The sequence below is a fragment of the Protopterus annectens genome, chromosome 1.part0 (assembly GCF_019279795.1).
Source record: "Protopterus annectens isolate FY-2018-M chromosome 1.part0, PAN1.0, whole genome shotgun sequence".
Lineage (NCBI taxonomy): Eukaryota > Metazoa > Chordata > Ceratodontiformes > Protopteridae > Protopterus > Protopterus annectens.
This window is the reverse complement of record NC_056725.1, coordinates 192796431-192820323: the sequence shown is the minus strand read 5'-3', so window position 1 is coordinate 192820323 and position 23893 is coordinate 192796431. Positions and strand designations below refer to the sequence as shown.

Here is a 23893-nt window from a genome sequence, read left to right as displayed (position 1 = left end):
AGTTTCCTTAGTTAGCCATGGTGCTATTTTTGATCTTATGAGGCGGTTAGGTGCATGAGAGTCCAGTATTTTTAGAAATGTGTCGTTAAAATAACCCACACTCTCATCTAGGGGAAGTGACTTAAGGCTTGACCAGTTACAGGATTTAAGTTCGTCTAGGAAAAGTTCTGGAAGAAATTTTTCTTATTTCTAATTAGTCTATATAAAGGAGGTCTTGTTAAAACCATTTTGTCCTTCCTTATATATGTGATTAAGAATGTGTTGGGAAAATCCATATAGGTTAATGGGTATAATGGTCTCTTGGGGGTAGTTTATGGTTAACCAGTTTAGGGTTACTTCTAAATTTTCCCTGGGGAATGTAAACTAATGAGATTAATGGCCTTATGTTTATTAAGGCATATTTGTAGGGCAATTAGCTCCATGTTATCGGCCTTAGGGGTTGTATTGGGTTCATTATGATATTCAGTGTATTTCTGAACATTACCGCTATTCCACCACTTTTATCCGATCAACCTCCACATATTAAACCCAGGTGGAAGTATCTCTTCATCCTTAGTGGATGGTTTAAGCCAGGTTTCAGTTAGGCATATAATGTCTGGGAGATGCATGGCTAATAATGCATGAAGATTCTGAACCTTATTATTTATACTATACATTTTTCAGTTGGTGAAATAGTTTTAGTAGTTTAAAAAATATCTTTTGAACATGTTTAGTAGTAGTTACTTTGGGGTATCGTTGAGTTAAGATTTCAGTTTTGGGTAAATAATAGTAGAAGTAGGATAGGAGGGATGATTTGTATATTTGTAGGATTGTGGGAGGGGGGTATATTGGTGGGGGGCTGTGATTAGAATTAGTGGGTTGGGTTTACTGACCTCATAAATGTAGAGATAGTGGGGGCGGGTGGGATATGGGGGGCAGGGTGGGGAGAGGAAGCAAGCCAAAGGAAAATGAGGGCCAAGCAGGATACACAACTTCAGGAGTTTACAAGCTTCCAACAAATATTAGAGCAAACACCAACTTTCTCTCTTTTAAAAATACTTTAAAAGAATACAAAAGTAAAACATTTATCTGTTCATGCTCATATCCCACTTAATACTATATCCCTTCTCTTTAACTACCTTTTTGTTCTTCACTACATTTATAACCAAGTCTCCTTCCTCTAACTCCGTATTTCTTTCTATTGTGTATAAAGGTCCGCGGCCCTCTTTGTAAACCCCTACCTACTACTCCTTTCTTACACTTTAACTACTCACTTCATCACACTCCCTTCTTCATGCTTTAACTTCTGTTGCATCCTTCACCCAGGTTTTCCTACGTTGTTTTTCTCTGATATTCTCATCTACACAAACGAGGAAGAAAAAAGAGCCTTCTGAAGACAGCTGTAGGTATATCTGGTGAGCAAAAAATAAAGACCTTTTGAACAAAAACGAAAGACCTTCATGGGTACAAAATAAAGAAGCAATTACACCTTATAAAACACTCCTCCTTCCAGCATCATGAAAACCAGTATTGCTCAATGTATCTCACTAAATTTACATTTTGTACAACATCAGATCTCAGAAATTCTTTCCAGCTACCATTATAGGGAGGCTGAGTTAGTAAATGAATTGCTTGTTATACTTTTCCAGTTATCAGTAATGTTTTCAAACTTAGCTCAACTGCTCTGCTTGAACTAACCAAAGTGATACGCAAATGTTAAATAACTAAAAATGGTCTGTTCAAGAGTGCAGCCCTGCCTTAATCTTATAACACACATAAATACGTAGACTTCAGTATCATACCTCATTACCATGAAAATTTCCTTAATAGCCTAAACTGAAAGCAAAAGCATTGCCTTCACTTTTCTGAGTTTTTCTGGGTTAGTCTGTATGAAGCTATTATGAATATGTGTTTTTTTAACTCCTTTATTGAATTATCACTTGTGACATAGGCACATTTACATTTGTATAAAAGTAATCAAACTGTATTAACAAGTTAAAATTAACAAACCTTATGCTTCACATATATTGCTATATATCATATAATCTAAGCAACATAAATTATTCAGTTCCTGTCCCTTTTTTAAACAAGAAACATCTTTATGAAACCATCACTTACGACATAAGCAATCGTACATTTATATAAGTGAAACCAAACTACACTGACACAATCCTACTTGCAAGCATTTTACTTAACAAACCATATTGACAATCTCCCAGTTACAAGCATTATACATCACTTATAATCTACCCAATCATTTTCAGTCAAATATTACATAGCTCATTTAAGTCCTGCCTTATTTTAAACCTCATTCCTCCCCTGTATGTATTGTTCCCACAATTCCCATTTTTTCCTATGTAGTTTGCTCCTACCTTTTTCTAAATACATACATGCATACATACAAATGTTTCAAGCATGGGCATTAAAGCCCTTTTAGCTTGCCAATATGCCAAAACACTTGTTCCCATAATAAATGTTGAGGCTGTTTTTAAAAATATCTAAACTAGTACTTGCTTTAATGTAATTTGGTAGTCTGTTCCATGTATCAGCTACTCTGTCAGAGAACCAATTATACACTTTTCATTCCTATAGAATCTTCTACATAGGCTGTCTGATGATTCTGTAGTACTTTTTGATAACCCCAAACATTCCCAGAGGTAGTTGTCCCTAAATGCCCTATATACCTGAATATGATCTCCTCTTAATTATTTGTAAGAGACACTGTACAAGTTCAGATATTTTATTCTTTCATAATAACTTAGATTTTCACATCCATGGATGCCCTTATTATATTTCCGCTATACTCTTTCCAGTTTATTCATGCTTGTTTTCCTATAGGGTTTCCATATTGTTATTCCATACTCAAGTTTGGGTCTAATGTAACTAACAAACAATGACTTCATTATGTTTGATTTCCTAGACTTTATAAATGTTTTTATACAACCTATAGATCTTTAACTACCATTAGCCAATTGGTTGATATGATTAGAAAAACTCATAGTGAATCTACCCATATACCCAGGTCCTTAAATGAGTCTACAGTTTCAATCACGGTGTGCTGTATTAAATATTCACCTTTCAGTTTATGTCTCCCAAATCTCATATGCTTAGTTTTTGATGTATTTATCAACATATTATTCTCCTGTGCCCAAATGGTCAATTTAGTGAAATTATTTTACAGACATGCCTTATCTGTAACACTTGTAATCAGTTTACCCAATTTCAGGTCGTCAGCATATAGACTGTAGAACACCTCAGATGAAAAAGTAAGGTCTGAAAGATACAATCTAAACAAGTAAGGGCCTAGTACAGAGCCCTATGGGACACCTTGATTGTAACCAAGGATTTCACCTGTCCAGTTGGTGTGGGATACTTGCCATGTCCTATTTGTAAGCCATGCAGCTATCCATCTTATCAACAGTACATCAGTACCTAGTTGTACTAATTTATTGATCAGTGTTTTGTGCATGACCCTGTCAGATCCTGAAGTTAAATATATATAAATCACAACACAGCACAATTTTTCATTCATAGTTGTTATTATATTGTTATAGAACATCATGCTACAGGTGGTAATAGATCTATTTTCAACATATGCATGCTGATATATGGTTTCAAGTCCCAACCTATCCAGTTCTGACAATAACATATCCAGTATTACATTCTCCATTATTTTTCCACAACATGAAAGTAGAGTTAAGGATCTATTTGATTCTGGGTTTGTCCTACTCCCCTTTCCCTTAAAGACAGGTTTAATAAGTGCATGTCTCCAAACTTGAGGAATCTCCCCATATTTATATGATCTAGTGAATAATAGATGTAATGGCAGTGTAAGTTCTTGCTTGTGTTCTCAAATCATTGTTACTTATTCCGCCTCCTCCCTGCGCTTTGTTTGGATCCAGTTTGCACAGTTTTTTTTCAATATAATCTAATTTGATTCCAGTATCTGGGGTTACCTGGATGTCACTAGGACAACGTACCACCCCTTTTGTGGAGCCAAACTGTTAAAGATTTTGTAAATATATCTATAATCTGTTGTGTCTGAGAATAAATTTTAGAATTTGTACACAGTTTATCAATGTGTGTATCTTTACTCCTTCCACAGCTTATAAATCTATAAAAAGGTTTCCTATTATGCTCAATATCTTTATATCAATTTTCTTCAAAATTTTCTTGATCTTGTCTAACACTATGCTTAATCTGTTTGTCCAGCTCATTTATTTCAGTTTTCAAAGTTGTAGTTCGACCTCTCTTCCATTTCTTATATTTTTTGTCTCTCACTTAATCAGGTATCTTGTTCTTATGGAAATATACCCCCCTGATATTACGTGCCTAGATCCTGATGTTAAACATTTTTTTTTACTTTTTGCACTCAAACAATTTCTCTTTCAAAACTTTTCACATTCCATCTGCAGTTTCTCCACTTAACACCTCACTCCAGTTAGTTTTATATAGCAACTTTTCTGATTCCCTATAATCTGTAATTAACCTTCTGTGCATTGGCTTAGATTTCAGTTTGGCAGAATTATCTAGCAACAAATTAACCTTTATGACCCCATGGTCACTGCACATCAATGGTGATAAAACTTGACTTGAAGTTACAGTAATTTCTTTAGGAACACAAACAATATCTAGTATACTTTGTCCCCTGGCAGTTGTTTTTACAATCTGAAGCATTTGTTGTTCCTGAATATACTCTGTGAATAATTTATTTACTAACATTGTTGAATCAATATTATTCCAGTCTGTTTCTGGTAAATTTAAGTCCCAACTAATATTATTCTTCTCTCCTGTGTTTCATGTAAGAAATGTATGAATTCCTCTAGGTCATCTGCACTTGACTTTGGTGGTCTGTACACTCCAGCAATTGTTATATGTTCCAGGGTTGTCTTTATTGTCACAGTTACATAGTCTATAGTATTGGACTTATCACTGAACATGTAATAATCACAAGTCTCATAGCTATCTTTAATCCCTATCATAACACCTCCACCTGATTTGTTGTTAGAATGTCTGTTACAGTAAAAACATTTATACCCTGACAGAACTGGTTTCCAGTCATTGTTCTTTAACCATGTTTCACAAACTATAACAACATCAATCTTGTGGGAACGTAGCAAATTTTCTAATAAAAAAACTTTATTATTAATGCTTCTAGCATTAACAACCATCAGAGATGCATCAAATGTTGCTATCTGTAAACTGTTACATTTTTGACCTGGCAAAAATCCTGGCTAGTGTTTGTCAAATATTGCAAAATATCTGCTGCAAAAATTCTTTTCCCTGACCTAGACAAATGCACACCATCCTGTCTGAACATGTGTGCCCAAAAGAAGCTTGGATGCTCTACACATTTCCATTTTTTAAAACATGACATTTTTTCCATGTAGGTGTTTATCCAAAAAATCTTTTCATTCACAGTGACATGACTATCCTTTCTATAGGGGATTTGTGAAAAATATGTCATAACACCAGTACAAGCTATACTATCTAGGAGGGCTGTCAGTTCCTGACTAACAGTCAGAGAATCTTTCTTGGTGACATCATTTGTACCAACATGAATAAAAACAGATCCATACTTCCTTACATTAAGACATTCCAAGGCTTGTTTCACATCTATTTTTGCTCCTGGCAAGCATAACACTACTCAATGTTCATTATCATCTCTGCAAATATAAGTATCAGTTCCTATAATAACTGAATCTCCAATGACAAGAATATCTTTGCTGACCATCTCTGAAGAATCTTCAGCTTCTAATTCAGTCATTTCAGCTTTATCAATTGTTACGAAGGATAAATCTTTATCACTATTAGTCTTATTAATTTCACTGTTTTCATTGCGTATTAAATTCTCATCCAGCTGGTATTGTAAGCTTATAGCTTGAACCATGTAGTCAACATCTGTCTTTCTCTTCTTTTTTCTTACAGTAATGTTCTTCAATCCTTCCACGTTCAGTTTTGATTTCTTCCTTTTCACCTGCCCCTTGCCTCTTTTTTCTACCTTTTCCATTGGAAAGGTGATGCCTTTTTCTGTAGACTGAGGGTTTTCTGATAGACCGACATCTTCATTCCCTGTCACCAGTGTGTTACATAACAAAGCAGAATCCTTTTTACTATGTACTCTCTTTCCTTTACAGTCATTATTCAGTTTCTTTTTCTTCTCAATTCCAGTTGTTTTATCTCTATTACTATATTCACTACTTCTAATATAGTTGGTTTAGATTTTGACTTCCATTTTTTAATAATTGCTTTTCTGGCAGCGACCATAATTAGAGACACCAAGGCCTTACCATGTCTTTGCAATTCCGATTCTGTATCATAGCTCAGAAAAATCATCTCCCTCATCACACCAATCTGACCACCCAGCATCTCTGACAGTGCATCCCGCAGGGAATCCTTAAAGTCCGCCAAATCATTGCACTCCCAGAAAACATGTTCCCAATTACCTCTTTCTTCTGCATCACACTTCTGATATTTACTATCTACTTGAGGAAAAATTCTCTGGAGTCTACTTGGCACATAAAAATATGTATGTAAACATTTCCAAGCAAAAATCCTCAGTAAATAGATGTCCCCATCCTGCTGTAATGGCTTCCTCCACCACCTTGACAGGGTGAAGTGGGGTCCATGCTACCCATATTACTGGTATGGGTTGATTCATGTTGGCATCTGTACTACAAATGATCATCTCAATGTATGTCTGCATCTTTCTTTTTCTAACCACGTAATTCCTAGATCAGACTTTAATGGGCATCACAATTAGAAATCTAAATACTGTGTAAGAACATTGGAGAGAAAAACATTACAATAGGACCTGAAAATACTAAATATGACTATGCTATGTACGAGCTACTGAGACTAATGGTATGTGGTTCTGGGTTGGAAGCTCATTTCATCTGTGTTTCTGCAAAACTCTGACATATACCTAAGAATACATGCCTTTAAAACATAATTGTATTCAGATGTGGCTTTCTGCTGCTAGTCAGATTTTAAATTCAAGATACTGTATTTCCTTCTTCTGTGTAGAGTGTGGCCTGCGACCTCTTGTGATGATCCCCGGAAAACGGGTTTTGGGTGGAAGAGATGCCCTTCCTGGGGCATGGCCATGGCAGGTCAGTGTGCAGCATGTCTATGAAAATACTAATGCCAAAGAGCATATCTGTGGGGGATCCGTGATAAACAGAGAGTGGGTGGCAAGTGCAGCCCATTGCTTTCACAAAGGCTTTATGAAGTAAGTGGATTTAATGTATCATTTAGAACACCTGTTAGATGTATATGTTTTTAGCAGATCTTTAAAATACTTGAATTATTTCAGGCAGTTCACCTACAGAGACTTGCTCACTGCTGTTTAATACTGAATGATGTTTAATGTAGGATAATGTTGTGTGACCCACTCCTCTTTAGACTCTAGGTGATGGCTTTTATTTAATTTTCAACTGTAATACAAAATATATGAACTTGTTTTCAGCAAAAGGAGCTTGTTTTCAGCAAAAGGGCACAATGAGACAGTATGTTAGTCAGATTTCAAACAAGGGGCCAGATTCACGATGGCTTGCACGGAGTCTAAGAGTAGAGTAAGACTCCATGCAGCCATCATGTCTGACGAGCGATCCAGGAACAGCCTGTAGGGGTGTGTAAGAGAGCTCCTAAAATGGCTCTTACACGGACAGGGCTGGGATATGCAAATCACCTCAATTGCAGGCGAAAGGCATGCAAATGAGGTAGATTTGCATTTCAGGAAACCTGAACCTGTCCAAGTAAGAGCAGTGTTATTTGCAGAAATGTACTCAGTTGACAACTGAGTACCATTCTGCAAATAGCAAAATGGAGCCGTGACAGCTTCAAATAAAGGTTGCATCCAGTGCAGGAAGCATGCCAATGGCCAAATATACAGCCATTGGAAATGTTCCCTGATGCAAAATTAAAATAAAAATAATTTTTGTTTTTCGCCGATTTCCGATGTTTAAGCGTAGCGCAGTGCCGCGCAAACGGGCTGCGCTCTAAAACACAGAATACTACAAATTAAAACCCACAAATGTGGATTTTATTGAAAGTGGTAATGTACAGTGCAAGGGAATGTGAGGCTGAAGACAAGATGGCCATCGAGTAGAGGTTGCTAATGGGGGAAGCTCAGTCTAAGACATGTAACCAAGCATTAGTAGGCAATCCTATGTAAATGAGTGTTAGGATAGTGAATCGCTAGTTTACATAGCAAATGAGCACAGTCAGTGGAGTGTAGGAGTAGGATATGGGGAGTAACAGAGTAGAAGATAGGTGACATAATGAAAGGGGTATGTATGAAAGAAGTTAAGCTCATTGGAGCAGAGTGGCATGTGTCCGCTGTCATCTAGACATCATGGAAAGAGGTGTGTCAACAGGTAGGCTAGGGAAAGCCAAGAAATGGAAGGTGCATGCCGTGGATAACACCAAAGTTTCTTGATGAGCGGGTATGCATGCGTGTGCACACCTGTAAACACGAGTAAGACTGTGTGCGTGCGTGTAAGCATAAGTGCACGCGTTTAAACTGGAGTAAGCATGTATAAGGCAGTTTAAAAAGTTGTAAGTGCATTTGCAATGGTGTGCGCGTGTTTTAACCTGAATAAGCAAGTTGTAGTCTGTGTAAGCATGTGTGCGTGTGTGTTAGCAGCTGTGCGCGTGTTTGCGCTTGTGTGCGCGGTGCTCCCCCTGTGGAAACAGAAAGGTAAAAGGAAGCACAACAAATAGTAGGAAGCTACCAGGGAGTACTAGCAGAACTAGCAGGTGAAAAAAATCAGAATCAGGCAATTACACAGGCAGTACACTAGCCCAGCCCAGCCTAGCACTTAAAACTCTGCCAACAACAGTCCATTATGTTTCTCACAACAGACACTGCAGTAAGCTAATAGAAGTGAAAACTGAAAAAGCTTTACTGAGACAAAGAAATGTTAGGGGCTGCCATTGCTGTTATAAGGCAACATATGCAACATGCTGAGGGTGGTGACAATGCAAATGCTGCTGGACAACCCACAGTGAGGAGACGGAGAAGGGTGTACAGGCCCAGGGTAACCTACCAGGGGCTACATGGGCTGGAGATAGTGGAGCGCTATAGAGTGGACCGAGACCTCCTGCAGCAAATTGTTGAGCTGTGTAGGCCACGCCTCACACACAAAACCAGCAGAGGGGAACCCATCCCAGTGGAAACCAGGGTATGTGTTGGCCTAAGAATACTAGCAACAGGTACCTTCCAGAGACCAACTGGTGATATGATGGGGATATCACAGGCATCAGCATCCAGGGTACTACACCAGTTCCTGGATGCCATGTCAGCACATGTCGGTGATCATGTATATTTCCCCAATTCCCGTGAGGTATTGGCCAGCAATATGCGTCTCTTCCAGCAAATAGGGGAATACCCTGAGGTAGTGGGTGCAATAGACTGCACAAACATATGCATCAAAGCACCAGCTGGTGAGCGGGGTAGGGTCTACTTCAACCACAAGGGCTTCCCCTCCATCAACTACCAGGTCATGTGTGATGCCCAGGGCATAATACTCAATGTGTGTGCAGGCTGCCCTGGAAGCTGCCATGATTCCCATATCTGGCATCTGACGCAGCTGTACCAGACATTTGCCAATGGGGACATCCCACATGGTCACCTAGTGGGGGATGCTGGCTATGCACTGGAGCAGTGGCTGATGACACCCATCAGAAATGCACACACACCTGAACAGGAATGCCATAATGAGGCACATGCACAAACACATAATGTAATAGAGCATGTGTTTGGGCTGCTCAAGTCACAGTTCCGGTGCCTGGACACATCTGGTGGAGCCTTGCAGTACTCACCAACTACATGTACCCAAATTGTCATGGTATGTGCTATGCTACATAATATGATCCTGTGAAAACAGCTGCAGCAGGACAAGCATAGGCCTGGGCCAAACAGTCCCCCACCATTGCTAAGGCCATCACAGGCAGACCGTGACTCGGAGGAGGAACAACCTGAGCCTGCCCCAGTAGGCAGAAGGAGGCATGCCCAGTATACTTTGGCCTTGGCAAAGAGGCAAAGCATAGCACATACACTGGCTCAGTAGGAACTCTGGTAATGATACCATCTCCGACTCGCACATAAAGTAAAAGGGATGCCTAAGTTGACACTACCTGCTTCCAAACATGTGCAGGGAGTGTAGTATGTACATCCGACATAGGCAGCCCTGCAGCACCACCTAAGGCATGAATGCCATGTGTTAAGCAATATAAAGCAGTGCTAAACAGCAATTACCACCATGTAGTATATGCAAACAAAATCGCACACACCAACTAGCACAACTGTGGTCAATGTTGAGTAATATTGGGCAACGTCCAGCAATGTTGGTGAATATTGAGCAATATTGGACAAGCCTGGTCTAAGTAGGGCATAGCTGAATAAAAGCCAACATGCTCATATATGCTTAACAGGTCCTTAAGCAGTCTGGTCTGCTCAGTATGAAAATATGAAGCAGTGATGGGCCTCAAACCCAGGATACTGTGCACTATAGCCAAAGTACTGAACCACTAAACCATGACAGTATTGCAGTGGTCCACCTGTATGACGGAATGTTGATAAGTCTATGCAAAGTATTCCATGGAAACCCTGCAGGCACAGCATAATCCTTGTTGAGTTATGACACAAAGGTGAGTCCAGCAGTGAGAACAGAACCTGACTTCCAACACACACAGTATAAATGTTAATATTGGTCATGTTCGCACACATCAGCAAATGTAGTGGACCTCAGATAGCAACATACTGAAGTGTCACACTGGGCATGCTCACACACTTGAATAAATGAGACAAATGTCATGCAACAAAACATGGAATGGTAGAAATGGGCATGCTCACACACTTAGGCCAGGTCTGAGTACAGCAGTGGGCCACGCATATCTGGCAGTTGCATGTGTTAACCCAGGAACCTGTCACTATACAGCAATCTGCCCTGTGCACACAGTTATATGACAACAGACACATCTATAATATAGTGGAACCCTGTCATAATCAAATATGTTCTGCAGATACTGAAGTTGTTCATGGAAACTGGTAAAGCAAAGATGATAAAGACCTGCAAACAGCAATAAGCATTGTGCATCATGAACATTAGCATAGGTTCAGAGGTCGATACTAGGCTATCTGCCCTAGGGCATGTACAAGCCTAGCCAGAGTGTGTTTGGCATTTGCAACCCTGTCAGACTACTACACTGTGTGTGTGAATAGTAGGTCACACAAGATAGCCCATGTACATTTAGGCTAGTGTGCCTCTGTCTAGCAGGGACACAGAAGATATTCCAGGGGTAAATATACAATCACCCATACAGTCGTCAAGATGTCTCCAGTAGGTGGTCAGTGGGTGGCTCTGCCTATGTGAAACTGGGCATTCTGTAGTGAGTGGAGCCTCTGGGATAAGAATCTGTCCCTCCACAATGTCCTATTAACATCTGTGCTGAGGGGTCTATATGACTTGGTCGACAATTCATATGATCGACTGTTTATTTGGTCAACAGTTCATTTGATCGACAAGCATTTGCCCCCTTCCCCAATGTTGTGTGACCCTGGAGTTGATATATATAGTTAGGGGGGGTGTGGGGGGCACAGCCCCCCACATTGGGGGGTGTGGGGGGCAAAGCCTCCTACCTAAAATGCTTGTCGCTCAAATGAACTGTCGACCAAATAAACAGTCGATCATATGAACTGTCGACCAAGTCATATAGACCCGTGCTGAGGTATATGGCCCTGGAGTGTGTAGCTCCAAGGGAGTTGGATATCCTGAGGTGGAGCATGTCCAGTGATTCTGGTTTGGGTATATCTGTAAACAACAGGCACACATCATATCTGAGTAGGTGGTAAGCGACTGAGTAGAGCTGGAGTTACTGCATCTGAACTATGCAGGGCATCTGTGTGAGTCCCTAGATCTGCTTGGTGAGGACCTTCCGTGGCCAGTACAGTTGCTGCAGGTGTCAGGTAAGGTACACCCCAAATGTGGCATTGTAACCAAGCATGGATGTGATGAGTATAGGGCCACAATGACCTCACTCGATCTAGATGTGAAACCATATGGGTTAAGGTGGCCCACATAGAAGGTTACTTTGGCAACGTAAATGTTAAAGGCGACAGTACGAACAAGTCATGTCCCCAAACCCCTAACAACTCCTACCGTATGTAATGGAGTACTACCTATGTGGTAATGTGTGGGCATGTTGTTACTCCCAAAGGGGATGACTATGCAACTAATGGCATTTAGCTGTAGGCCATGGCTTGGGCACCAGTCATCCATCTCTGTGAGACTCTGATTGAGTATGCATGTGGCAGCTGGAGAGTTGATCATGGCACCCAGTTTGCAGTCAAGTACAAACATGTTCAGCAATATTCCCCCTGTGGTAGCCTGTATGTAAGACAAATATATACTAAACAAGAGAGATCCCAGGACCAAGCCGTGTGGGATGCCATGTGTAACTGGTGTATAGTCAGACATGGCACCTGCAATTCTGACCATGTGGGTGCTATCCCTGATCTAGGTATCAATCCATTGTGTGAGACGTGTCCATATTGACGCTGGTGAGCCTATGCATAATGGGCCAGTGGGTTATTGTGTTGAATGGTTTTGCAAGGTTCAGGTAGGCTGTGTGGACAGCCATCCCTATGTTGATGGACCTGTTAGCCATTTAAAGAATACAAACAGGTTCAAGAGGCAAGATCTGCCCACAACAATGCTGAAATGTGTAGGACACAGTGTCTGTAGGTTCCCGATGTCTATGTGTAGGAGTCCTATGACAATATGCTCCATAGCTTTGCAGAACAGGCTACATAGGCTTATAGGGCAATATTGTCTGTGGTCCGTTGTGGCACCAACTCTGTGGAGTGGGACCACTGTCACAGTACGCCATTCCTTGGGTACATATTCTGTGGTAACTCTGATATTGAACAGTGATGTAATGTGAGGGTTGCGTTTGTCATGATGCTCGTGTATGATACAGGCTGGAACACCATCTAGTCACATTGATACCGTGATGTACACTGTAGGGAGGGCAGCACTCACCTGTTACTGTGTGATGTCAGGGAGGTTATACTCTGTTGGGATGGATAGTTGCTCCTTAGGGGGGATGGGTGGGAGACATCAGCACTGAACCTGTTTACCAGGATGTAGGCAATGCCAGTGGGTTCAGGGTAGGTTTAGTCAGTATGCAGTAACTCACAGCATATCAGTGAGTGTCCACCCAGGTTCCTGACATAACTGAAGAAGGCTGTGTGATAGCCCTACGTGTCAGTTGCAATTGTCTGGTAGAAGCAGCCCTTAGAAAAGTCCATGAGTGTTTGTAGCTGTCTGCTAGTATAGATCACAGATGCCTTCCCAGTCTGGAATTGTGCTCTATCATGTAGTAGCATCCTCCTGATGTTGTACAGCTTATTAATGGCTGGGGTCTACCAGACAGGTCCGCTGCCATTGTAGTAGTGGGTCCTGTTGTTATTTGGGATAGCACAATCTATGCAGTCCACTAGGTGTTCATAGAATGTGTATGTAAAGGATGCAGCAGTGTGAGCCGTATATGCCACTGTCTCAGGATCTCTGAAGGATACCACCCTGCTTTGGTGAAGTGAGATGTTGGCTCATGAGAAGTTCATCAAGATTACCTAGGATGGGTGTGTGGAGGGTATATGTATGTCCTGTGAGATACATGTATGTTCTGACCTTACCAATGAGGGGTATATCGCTGGTGTGGAACATAGAGTCACCATGTTGGTGATGAGCAGGTCCAATATGTATTCCCCCTAGTGGCTGTGCTGACTGGTTGTGCCAAAGCATATGAGTCCACAAACTGTAGTAACTGTTGGGTGAGGTTGTCGGGGCTTGAGTAGTATTCCCAGTCAATATTTGTGTATATGAAGTCACACAATATAATGGTGTTTGTGGAGACCTTCATATTCTCCATAGTTCCCACGAAAGCCGAGTGTGATTCCTGAGTTTGGGAGTGTGTTCTGTAGCAGGCAACAAACTGAAAGGCAGTATTGCACAATTGTAGTTGTATATTTATGGTCTGTGATGCTTTGTGCAGTGCATCTAACCTGGAGGTGTGTGTATCTGTGATGTATAAGGATACTCCCCCTAGTTGTGTTGTCTGTTCCATGTCTTGTTGTCAGACAGCATGGTATGAAACATAACCTGGTAGTGCTGGTGTGCATAAGTGAGCCTGAACCAGGTATCTGTCAGTGCACAGATATTGCTCTCCTCCATACTGAGGAGAGTCCTGAGTGGCCACAATATGCTGTTAACATGACTCTTGTTGAGCAGCATTACCCTTAGTTTCATTTAACCTGTAACGTCTATTGAGGTGGGTTTGTCTTCTGAGCCCTGCTTAAAAAAGGCACTATGGTGGTAGCAAGAGCCTTAGCCAGCATACCAAAGTCCAAGGGTGACAGGTACAAGCTGTCCATAGTGAAGCTACGTGGCATGTTGAGCATGGCACCATATGCTGACAGACACTGTATCCCCTATGAATGAAACAAATTGTTAGCCAACTGTTAAATATGATATGTGTGTCCGTATACTGTGACATCATAATTGGTGGGTGTAAGATGCTAGACAAGGTCAGGGTCATACTGGCCTGGGCTACATGATCAGAGTGTACCTCCATGTATCATGTCATGTGGTCCAGGGAGTAACGTCTGAGGTTACACACACCAGCATGGACAATGATGGTGCCAGTCTTGTACTTGCTTTGGAGTGACCTGACTGCCTGTGTTATGCGGCAGATCCTGGCACCCAACAGACAGCCCAAAGTGACTATTCCCTTGTCAGGGCTGGTGAGTGGTACATCAGTGTGTCTGAACATAAGTGTCGCCTATTACAAGTGTATTAGGTGTGTTGTGTAGCCCGAAGGGCAGTGACTGTGTGGCACACTGACATTGTGAACTTTGTGATATGTGGGTATTGTAGTGGGGTAGCAGGTGTGTGTGTGTGTCTGCTTTGGAGGTCTCTGCTGCTTAGGTAGAGTACATTTACAGCATCCGAGTATGTCAATGTGTGCTAATGTGGTTTGAGTGCTGTTGCTAGAGGATATGTGAGACTGATATGTGGTGTGTGTGGATACCTTCACTACCTGATAGACTGTGCCAGTCATGGGTCGAGAGAGTTCAGCTCCCTGTATGTCTATATAGGTGCATCTCACACATATATCTGAGTTTGTCGGGAGGAGGAGAGGGTTGTCTGTGTACATGAGGCAGATGTGACATTGTATCAATATCACAATATCCGCCAGCTGGACTGAAGAATACACACAAAACCAACCCCTGGACATGCCAGGATATTATCATGACATATTCTGTAGCCTGATCACAAAGGATCAGTAGGGTGATAAGCATGTAAAAGAGTATAACAGGGATTAGTGCTCATGTTCATTAGTGTTTTGTAAAGAGGAGCTGAGAAGGACTCCAGACTAAATCATGACACCTCCTTCAGCTATGTCATAAATATCAATGTACACCCATATATGTCCTGAGTCAGGGCCAACTGTACCTGAGTGCCAATGCTAACATCATGACAGACAGGCCCGTATGTACATACCCATCCCCCACTGACAATAGTCCCCATCATCATACCAGGAGATATCACATGTAGAATGGATGAGCAGCTACCCCCACTGCCAAAAGCATGACAGCAGGTGGAATACATTAATTCCCAATATGTGTCATGCACAAACTACAGAACAAATAGATCATGCACCTGAACAGTCAGCTGAGCTGCTCCCCCTACACAGGATGTGGAACCATTGAATGTGTCACAGCTACATATGGCACTCCCCACAAGTGTTGCTGCACAACACACCATGGGAAGTCAAGTCCAGTACACTTATGAGGTCTGATCTGCAAGGTCATGGAGTCCATCATGGTTGCAGTCATAAACAGAGCTATTAGAAGCTGACACACACACAACCCTACCAACTGTGGTATGTTCATGTGCGGATCATGGTTCCCAAACATGCTAGACTGTTTGCAAGGTAGCCACCCAGGACATACATCAATGAACACATCTACACATGTGTCACATAGACTTTGAATAGCCCTTTATCAACATCCCAGACACATGTAGTATCCACAAAACCAAGAAGCTGTGCATAAATATGTGTTGACATATGATGGAATGTCAATGTGTCCACAGATAGATCACACAAGGTAAGGATTCTGACGTCATGTTCAAGCTGTTGAAACCTGCTGACCCACATGGACCATACCTGGAATGGCATAAAACAAAGTGTACACACATCACCATGTCCAGTCTGATGATGTCACCATCCTATAAATACAGCAGGAGAAGGAAAACCAGCCAGTAAAGCAAATAGCGCGCCGTGTTAATGTGTCTCTTTCCAGTATCATAACATAGTTAGGTAGGGGTTTGAATCCTGCAAACTGTGTGTGTATGTGTGCAGTTTCCTTTGAGAGGTGTTCCCTTTTGGGAGACTGGGAAAACACAGTAAAGGAGGTACATTCCTCTTTGGAAAATCTGATGATGTCACCATCCTACAAATACTGCAGGAGAAGGGAAACCAGCCAGTAAAGCAAATAGCGCACCATGTTAATACGTCTTTTTCCAGTATCATAACATAGTTAGGTAGGGGTTTAAATCCTGCAAAGTGTGTGTGTGGGAGGGGTGTATGTGTGCAGTTTCTTTTGAGAGGTGTTCCCTTTTTGGAGAGTGGGAAAACTCAGTAAAGGAGGTACATTCCTCTTTGGAAAGTCTGATGATGTCACCATCCTACAAATACTGCAGGAGAAGGGAAACCAGCCAGTAAAGCAAATAGCGTGCCGTGTTAGTGCGTCTCTCTCTAGTATCATAACATAGTTAGGTAGGGGTTTGAATCCTGCAAACAGTGAGTGTGTGTATGTATGTGTGCAATTGTCTTTGAATGGAGTGCCATTTTTGGAGAATGTGAAAACACACTAAAGGAGTAGGTGTGCAGTTTCCTTTGAGAGGTGTTCCCTTTTTGGAGACCGGGAAAACTCAGTAAAGGAGGTTCATTCCTCTTTGGAAAGTCTGATGATGTCACCATCCTACAAATACTGCAGGAGAAGGGAAACCAGCCAGTAACGCAAATAGCATGCCATGTTAGTGCATCTCTCTCTAGTATCATAACATAGTTAGGTAGGGGGTTGAATCCTGCAAACAGTGTGTGTGTGTGTGTGTGTGTGTGTGTGTGTGTGTGTGTGTGTGTGTGTGTGTGTGTGTGTGTGTGTGTGTGCAATTGTCTTTGAAAGGAGTGCCCTTTTTGAAGACTGTGAAAACACACTAAAGGAGGTACATTCCTCTTTGGAAAGTCTGATAATGTCACCATCCTACAAATACAGCAGGAGAAGGGGAAACCAGCCAGTAAAGCAAATAGCACGCTGTGTTAATGTGTCTCTCTCTAGTATCATAACATAGTTAGGTAAGGGTTTGAATCCTGAAATGCTGACTGTGTGTGTGTGTCACTGTTGGTCAACGCGGTGTGGGTTTTGCTTTTACTATGGTATGACATAGTATGATGACAACAGTAAGGGCATTGCAGACATCAGGTATCTGGGTGGCAAATATATATGTGTACATGTCCCCTCAATCAGTACATAGGTGTGAAGCCTGCATACTGCATGAATACATTTGTTTCCATTGGCAGGCTGTGCTGCTGCTTCTCAGATTGTAGGTCACATATGTATGTATGTGACACGGCCGTCCACTGTCGTGTTCTGTGGCCAAGGTCATCTGTGGCACACACACCCATGACAGTTACTTAAGAGTAGTGTGAGTGAGGGTATATGCCTGGGGTGTATGTCAGACATGGTCATACACAACAAAGTCTGCCAAGAATGGACAGTCTTTATAGGTGTACGACTGCCTTGTGGATATGCATTCAGGCCTCTAATGTCTTATGTGATACACTTGGGGCCTCCACAATACCTCTGGATATGTGGATACCAAGGGACACATGACATAACATGGGTCTGTGTGTACACAATGGTACCTGACATACATGTTGAGGGCTACCACCTGTGTCGTACTGATGGGATAGTATGTTTAGTACATGAGGATGACTATGCCATAGTCAGCTTACTGCTATACAGCATGTATCACACTACAGGTGTCTGTATGATACCCTTGTGTAGGATATGCGTCCCATCCAGGGAATGCATTGTAGGCCAATCCATGCATTCCCAGATTTGGATGGACACATCCCTAGTGTGTCTGCATGTACCTAAGGGGGCTATATTGACACACAGGTGTGGTCACAGTAATGGGTGGCGGTCATCACCACTGGTTAGTGTTATAGTGTAGCACCGGAAGGATCCAATTGATACTAGGTTCCCTTCTACTGTGTGTCATTTGTCAGGACATCATCCAATGATTGCTTATAGCCATGCTGTTGAGGTTGTGTATGCTACCAGACTGCAAATCATTGACTGATATTAACGGTATCACCCACAGCATAGTGTCAACCCATGTCATACACACATCTACCCATGTTAGTACATAACTGTAGGAGAATGCATACTGGCCATTGAAAGATGCAATGAGATGTTAACAATGTGTACGACAGGGTATGCCACACATCCCATGTGTCCACTATGCACGTACATCCAGACAGTGCGCACCCACCATGTTCACAGATGTACACTTGCCAATCTGTACTGCACACATCACACACATACTGTCCACTCACTAACACATGATGGCAACACATCACACATCAGCCAAGTGGCACATGGGTGGATAATACATACTCAGACCTAACAGTGGTGTAAACAATGCTACATTGACAATCAGAACTTTGCATAATGTCTGCTCAGATATACCTACAAGGATGTAGTTACACTTCCTTGTTGACAACTTGCTATTATTGCTATACTGCTATATTGTCACCCTGTGCATCAGCACCATGTTAGCCTGTCCCTCCGTCGATAATGCAGATGACAGGAGGTGGCACAGGTATCATCATATGCACAGGGTGTTTTGTTGTTTGCCAGAGCCTGACATTGACCCATCCAATCGACATGTCTGTGTGTGTGTGTGTGTGTGTGTGTGTGTGTGTGTGTGTGTGTGTGTGTGTGTGTGTGTGTGTGTGTGTGTGTGAGGGACAACAGTACAGCATGGGCCAATGTTGATGTAATGTTTATGTGTGAGCCCTAGTTGTTTGCTTAATGTGTTTGTGTCTGCATGCACACAGCTCCACCATGTGGCTGCCATATACGGTGGTTTGTGGGACAGCCACAGACTGTACCTGCTTGGCTGTATAGATCACTGTCTCCGGCCGCGGACACAGTACCTGTGCCTGGCAGGGGTGCTACGGACAGTATCGGGTACCAACTCTGACTGGGTATTGTCATCAGAGGCAGAGGTATGATGACTGGACCCATGTCCCTGTTGGGACTGGCCAGAGCCACGTGCACGTGGTCTACTGGGATGGACAATGGACAGGCCAGCCCCAGCATTGCTGGGGCTGGTACTGCCACTACGGGAGTGGCTGTGAACTGTGGGCCGTCCGCGACCACTGCCAGCTGTTGCTGTTGCTGGCATGCATCCGCATCGATGCCGCAACCATCCCGCATAGTCCTGGCTTGAGGAAGACATGTTGTGGAGGGCATCTATTGTCTCTCCCCAATGTCTATCAATGACCTCGGTGTACGTCTGGGTGGCACCGGCAAGGTCACGGATGCTGTCATTGATAGCATTGTAATGTGCCTTCTGCGCCCTAAGTCCCTGCCTGGTGTACCGTTCCATACGCGCCTGAGCCTGCATTACAGACATAGTGGTCATAAGACCTGTGAGGGCATGCCTGCCAGGGGCAATACGTCCAGTGGTGCTCCCCCAAGAACCCCTGGACCTCCGCCTATGTGGTACCGTTCTAGGTCTATGGCTATGGCTGCTGTGAGGGAATGCAAGTGCCATGGGTACCACACTCTCCTGGTCAATGCCAACTGTATGCTGTCCCTCCCCTATGGCCATTGGTGGTGAGGGATGTAATGGCAGTATGAGTGTGCACATGGATGGGGTTGAACGCTGTGTACTGTCGATTGGCGGGCCAACGACAGACCCTGTCAAATCTCCCTGTGCCAAAATACATGTGTCATCATCACCACTATACATGGCAGTGGCTTCAGGTCGCCTGCTGCTTTTGCCAACCACTACCTCAGCAGCTGTGAGAGGAAGACAGGAAACGCACATGAACACATGCACACATGCACACATGCACACATGCACACAGGAACACATGCACACATGCACACAGGAACACATGCACACAGGAACACAGGAACACATGCACACTCCTCACTACAGCAGATATACACACACACAACAGAAATCCAAATCATACTCAATACTGGTTGAAGGTGGGTGACAGTATCACAAGGCAAACAGTCACATCATATGTGTCAGCATGCAGAATAAGTGTTGATCAAGTCCATGCAGTGTGAGTGTAGACAGCCATAGTTAATGACAGTGTACATGGCTGTGGTGCATGTGTGTACATGTTCAGTGATTGCCTACACCCTGGAACACAATGTGTACAAGGACACAACATTTTTGTGCAAGTATTATAAGCTCTGCAATGTCCTGTGCACCATCACACACAGGTATACATACCATGGCTGCATGTGTTATCTGTGTGTCACATGGATTTCCATGTCTGATTGCAGTGTCTGTGTCTGTAGCAGATAATTGTGGACACAGGTATAGCACATGCATGCTATGTACACACACGGGATGAGTGGTGCATGTATACGTGATGGGATACCAATCCTGGACATGGCCATTGTAACAGTATGGGGTGTAGTACCATTAGCTATCATCATCATGTGGTCATTCAAGGCCACTAAAGTGTGCTAGACCACCGCCTAGCATGCTGTACCTGAACCGCAGTGCCGTGGCTAAGTTTACAATTACACAGCCAAGTTGCACAAGGGTGTATGAGGTGCCCAATAGGGAGCATTGCCTAACATGACTGTGTTATGTGTTGAGGAGTGTTGCACAGCCCCATGCTAGGCCTCTAACCCTCAGGTATATTATGTGTGGTGTGTGGATGATATGTGGGATACTGGTGTGACCTGGCAGCGGGTGTCCAGTTACACTATATGTAGCATGTTGAGGTGTACCGCGTATGACAAACATGTTATGTTGTGTACATGTGTGTCAACTATGCCTATCCAATGTGCAGTACAGTGTTGCCACATTTGTGTCTGATGCTCTGTGCATTGCATGTGATTGAGGCAGCTAATGACTTTACTGAGATGTTTCACGTCTCACAGCAAACATGCACAGCATGCATTATGCGTAGGTGTGTTATGTGTACATGGCCTACACCTCCCCTATGACAGTCACAGTTCAATACCAAGTTTAAAGTGTTAACACACTCACCAACATGTATTGTCTGCCCTGCTGTCACACCAGAGGGATCTGCAAGAATATGACACAGTTTGTCAGTGGCCACAACTGTGGCATTGCTACTGTGAGTGTGCTAAACTACAGTAGAACAACGGGCATAGGTGTACAGATACTATTCAAATTATCAGTATTGCACACAATAGGCAGCACAACTGCTAAACACTGTACACATCTCACATATGCATAATCTAACAATACAGGTAACAGTAGTCTACAGCTAGGGCATGTTACCTGCACACTTCATGTCACCATGAAGGGTGGCTCCGGCCTCCATGATGACACATGTGTGATGTTGTTGCTGCTGTAGGCCAGGAGCCACCACACTTAGCAGCTGTTCCTCCACTCTGGTGAGGGCAGGATGTATGGCCACCCCACCACCTGTGGCAAGCTGTTGTCTGTGGATATCAGACACACGCCACCGGACATGTCTAATTAAATCACTGCAGTGATGGCGTACCTGCTCACATGTCCAGTTATGCATGCCTATGTCATTTACCCGACGAACAAGTTCTTGCCACAGTGCAGTACGCTCCTGCTGGTGCTGCTGGCCCTGGAAAACAGCAGGGTATAGTGCTGAACCAGGCTGTGGTGGACTTCCTGTTCCTCTGCAGCTGTGTAAAAGGGATTCTTGTGATGAGCCATAAGCCTGGAAGACAAGTAAAGGATATGTGTGAGCAAGTCATGTGGCACACTTAACATTATACAGTACAGATATCAGTTAACTGCCATATATAGCATCTGTTTGTCTGTCAGAGGATACACACATTCAATACCACATATCAGTGCTCAGCCCACAACTGGCTGACAGTGCCTGCCACACTCCATATAACACACCAGTATACACCAGTACTCAGCACACTGTTTGGGATCCAATGCACAGCCTTGCCAGGGGGGTACATATCAAGCTAATGCATGCAGAAATATGTCATTCATTGCAATGAATGTGAAGTACAGTTACAGTATAACTAGGAACCCACCCTAGTCGATGATGCCATACCCCTACCTAACATATGTGCACAGTTGTTAATATAGCTGGCATACTGCTGTAACAGAGTATACATGTTGCTAGGTACACACGCAAACCCTGCATCACACATGTGATTGTGGACATGGTACAGGCATCATTACACACACATCAGACATTCATACAACACACAAATGTATGACACAGATGAGCATTTCCTGTGTACCTTACAGTACTGTGTGCCCCTACTTACAGATACCTATGCCTGAGGTATGTAATCTGTGCAGACTACAGGAAACACAAAGCAGTGTTACCAGGGAATGTGAACATACACCATACTGTGCTGTTTAGGCCTACAGCTTCAGGTGGTACAGTGGTTCAAATGTCGGCTGGATTTACCAGCAGTACCACTTACTGAGCATACATGTATTGCTTCAGCCTACGATGGGACACCACAGTCGTACACAAGGAACTACGTCACAACATATACCATCCTACTATGTCTGCATCCCAATAACTGACACATCTTACTCTGGCCTCACACCTAAGACACAAACGACCATGACAGAAACAACCTCACACTAAGCTATCACACCGTTACAGACCTTGCACACATTCACTGTCACACTCATTCCACCTGACATAGCAGGTATTGCACTGTGTACATGTCTGTGTGCATTGCATCATAAGTAGGTAATACGCTATTGGCCCTGGGGCCTACAGCAGGCTAGCCATATGCTACTCTGGCCTTTGACACACATGTAATTAGATTTCACTTCCTCCTGTCAACCAGATACACAGAGATGATTTCCAGGGCATGTTACCTATCCCCCAGACAATCAGGGGTATGTATGACATCTGCTACTGAGGAGCCTTGTTTGTTAATGCTAGGTGGTTTACTCCAGAGTATGGTTTACTCCAGAGTATGGCATATTTGCCAATAGGAGCCTATCCCTCCAGCATGTGCTGTTTAATGAGGTTGTGGGGATTAGGGACCTAGGCCGTGTAGCCCGGTGGGATTGTGAGGTGTTGACATGGTGGTTGTCTGACTGCTATGGGTGTGACATACCTCTGTATGTTCGGCAGAGGTAACCTCTGGGTGGCCGGTATGCAACGCACTGTAGCTGTGGTTATGTGAGTCAGTCTGCATAGGGTATGTGTTTCAGGGCAGTATTACCCTTTGTGAGGTATGTCTGTGGCCTTTCCACTTGCTGTAGTTGTCATGTGAGGTACATACCACATGGGGCATTGTGATGAGTACAGGGGAACACTGACCTATATTTCCGTACATGACACATTGTTTGTGATGACATGTACCATGTAGACAGATTACAAGACTAGTGTGGCACTGTGAATATCAAAGGGGAGGCTACTGTCCACCTGTGTCCCATGTTCCCTTCTGACACCTTCAGTGTTAGTCAGGCAACCACCTATCTGGTAGTTAGTGGGTAAAGTGTTTTGGAATGGGGTATGGCACTGCAGTATCAACACTGGTGTTCAGTCCATGCCTTGGTCACCAGGCACCTGTTGCAATACA

The 23893-nt window shown here is 43.1% G+C and overlaps 1 protein-coding gene across 1 annotated transcript in view; it reads left to right on the top strand.

Moving 5' to 3' along the window:
* The first annotated feature begins 7010 nt into the window (after nt 1–7010).
* The window catches only part of LOC122798578 (acrosin-like), a 174269-nt gene continuing 157386 nt past the window's right edge, over nt 7011–23893 (top strand). The window contains exon 1 of the mRNA XM_044067990.1: nt 7011–7210. Within this exon, the coding sequence (XP_043923925.1) occupies nt 7029–7210 (182 nt within the window). The 5' untranslated portion in view covers nt 7011–7028. The remainder of the gene's footprint in view (nt 7211–23893) is intronic.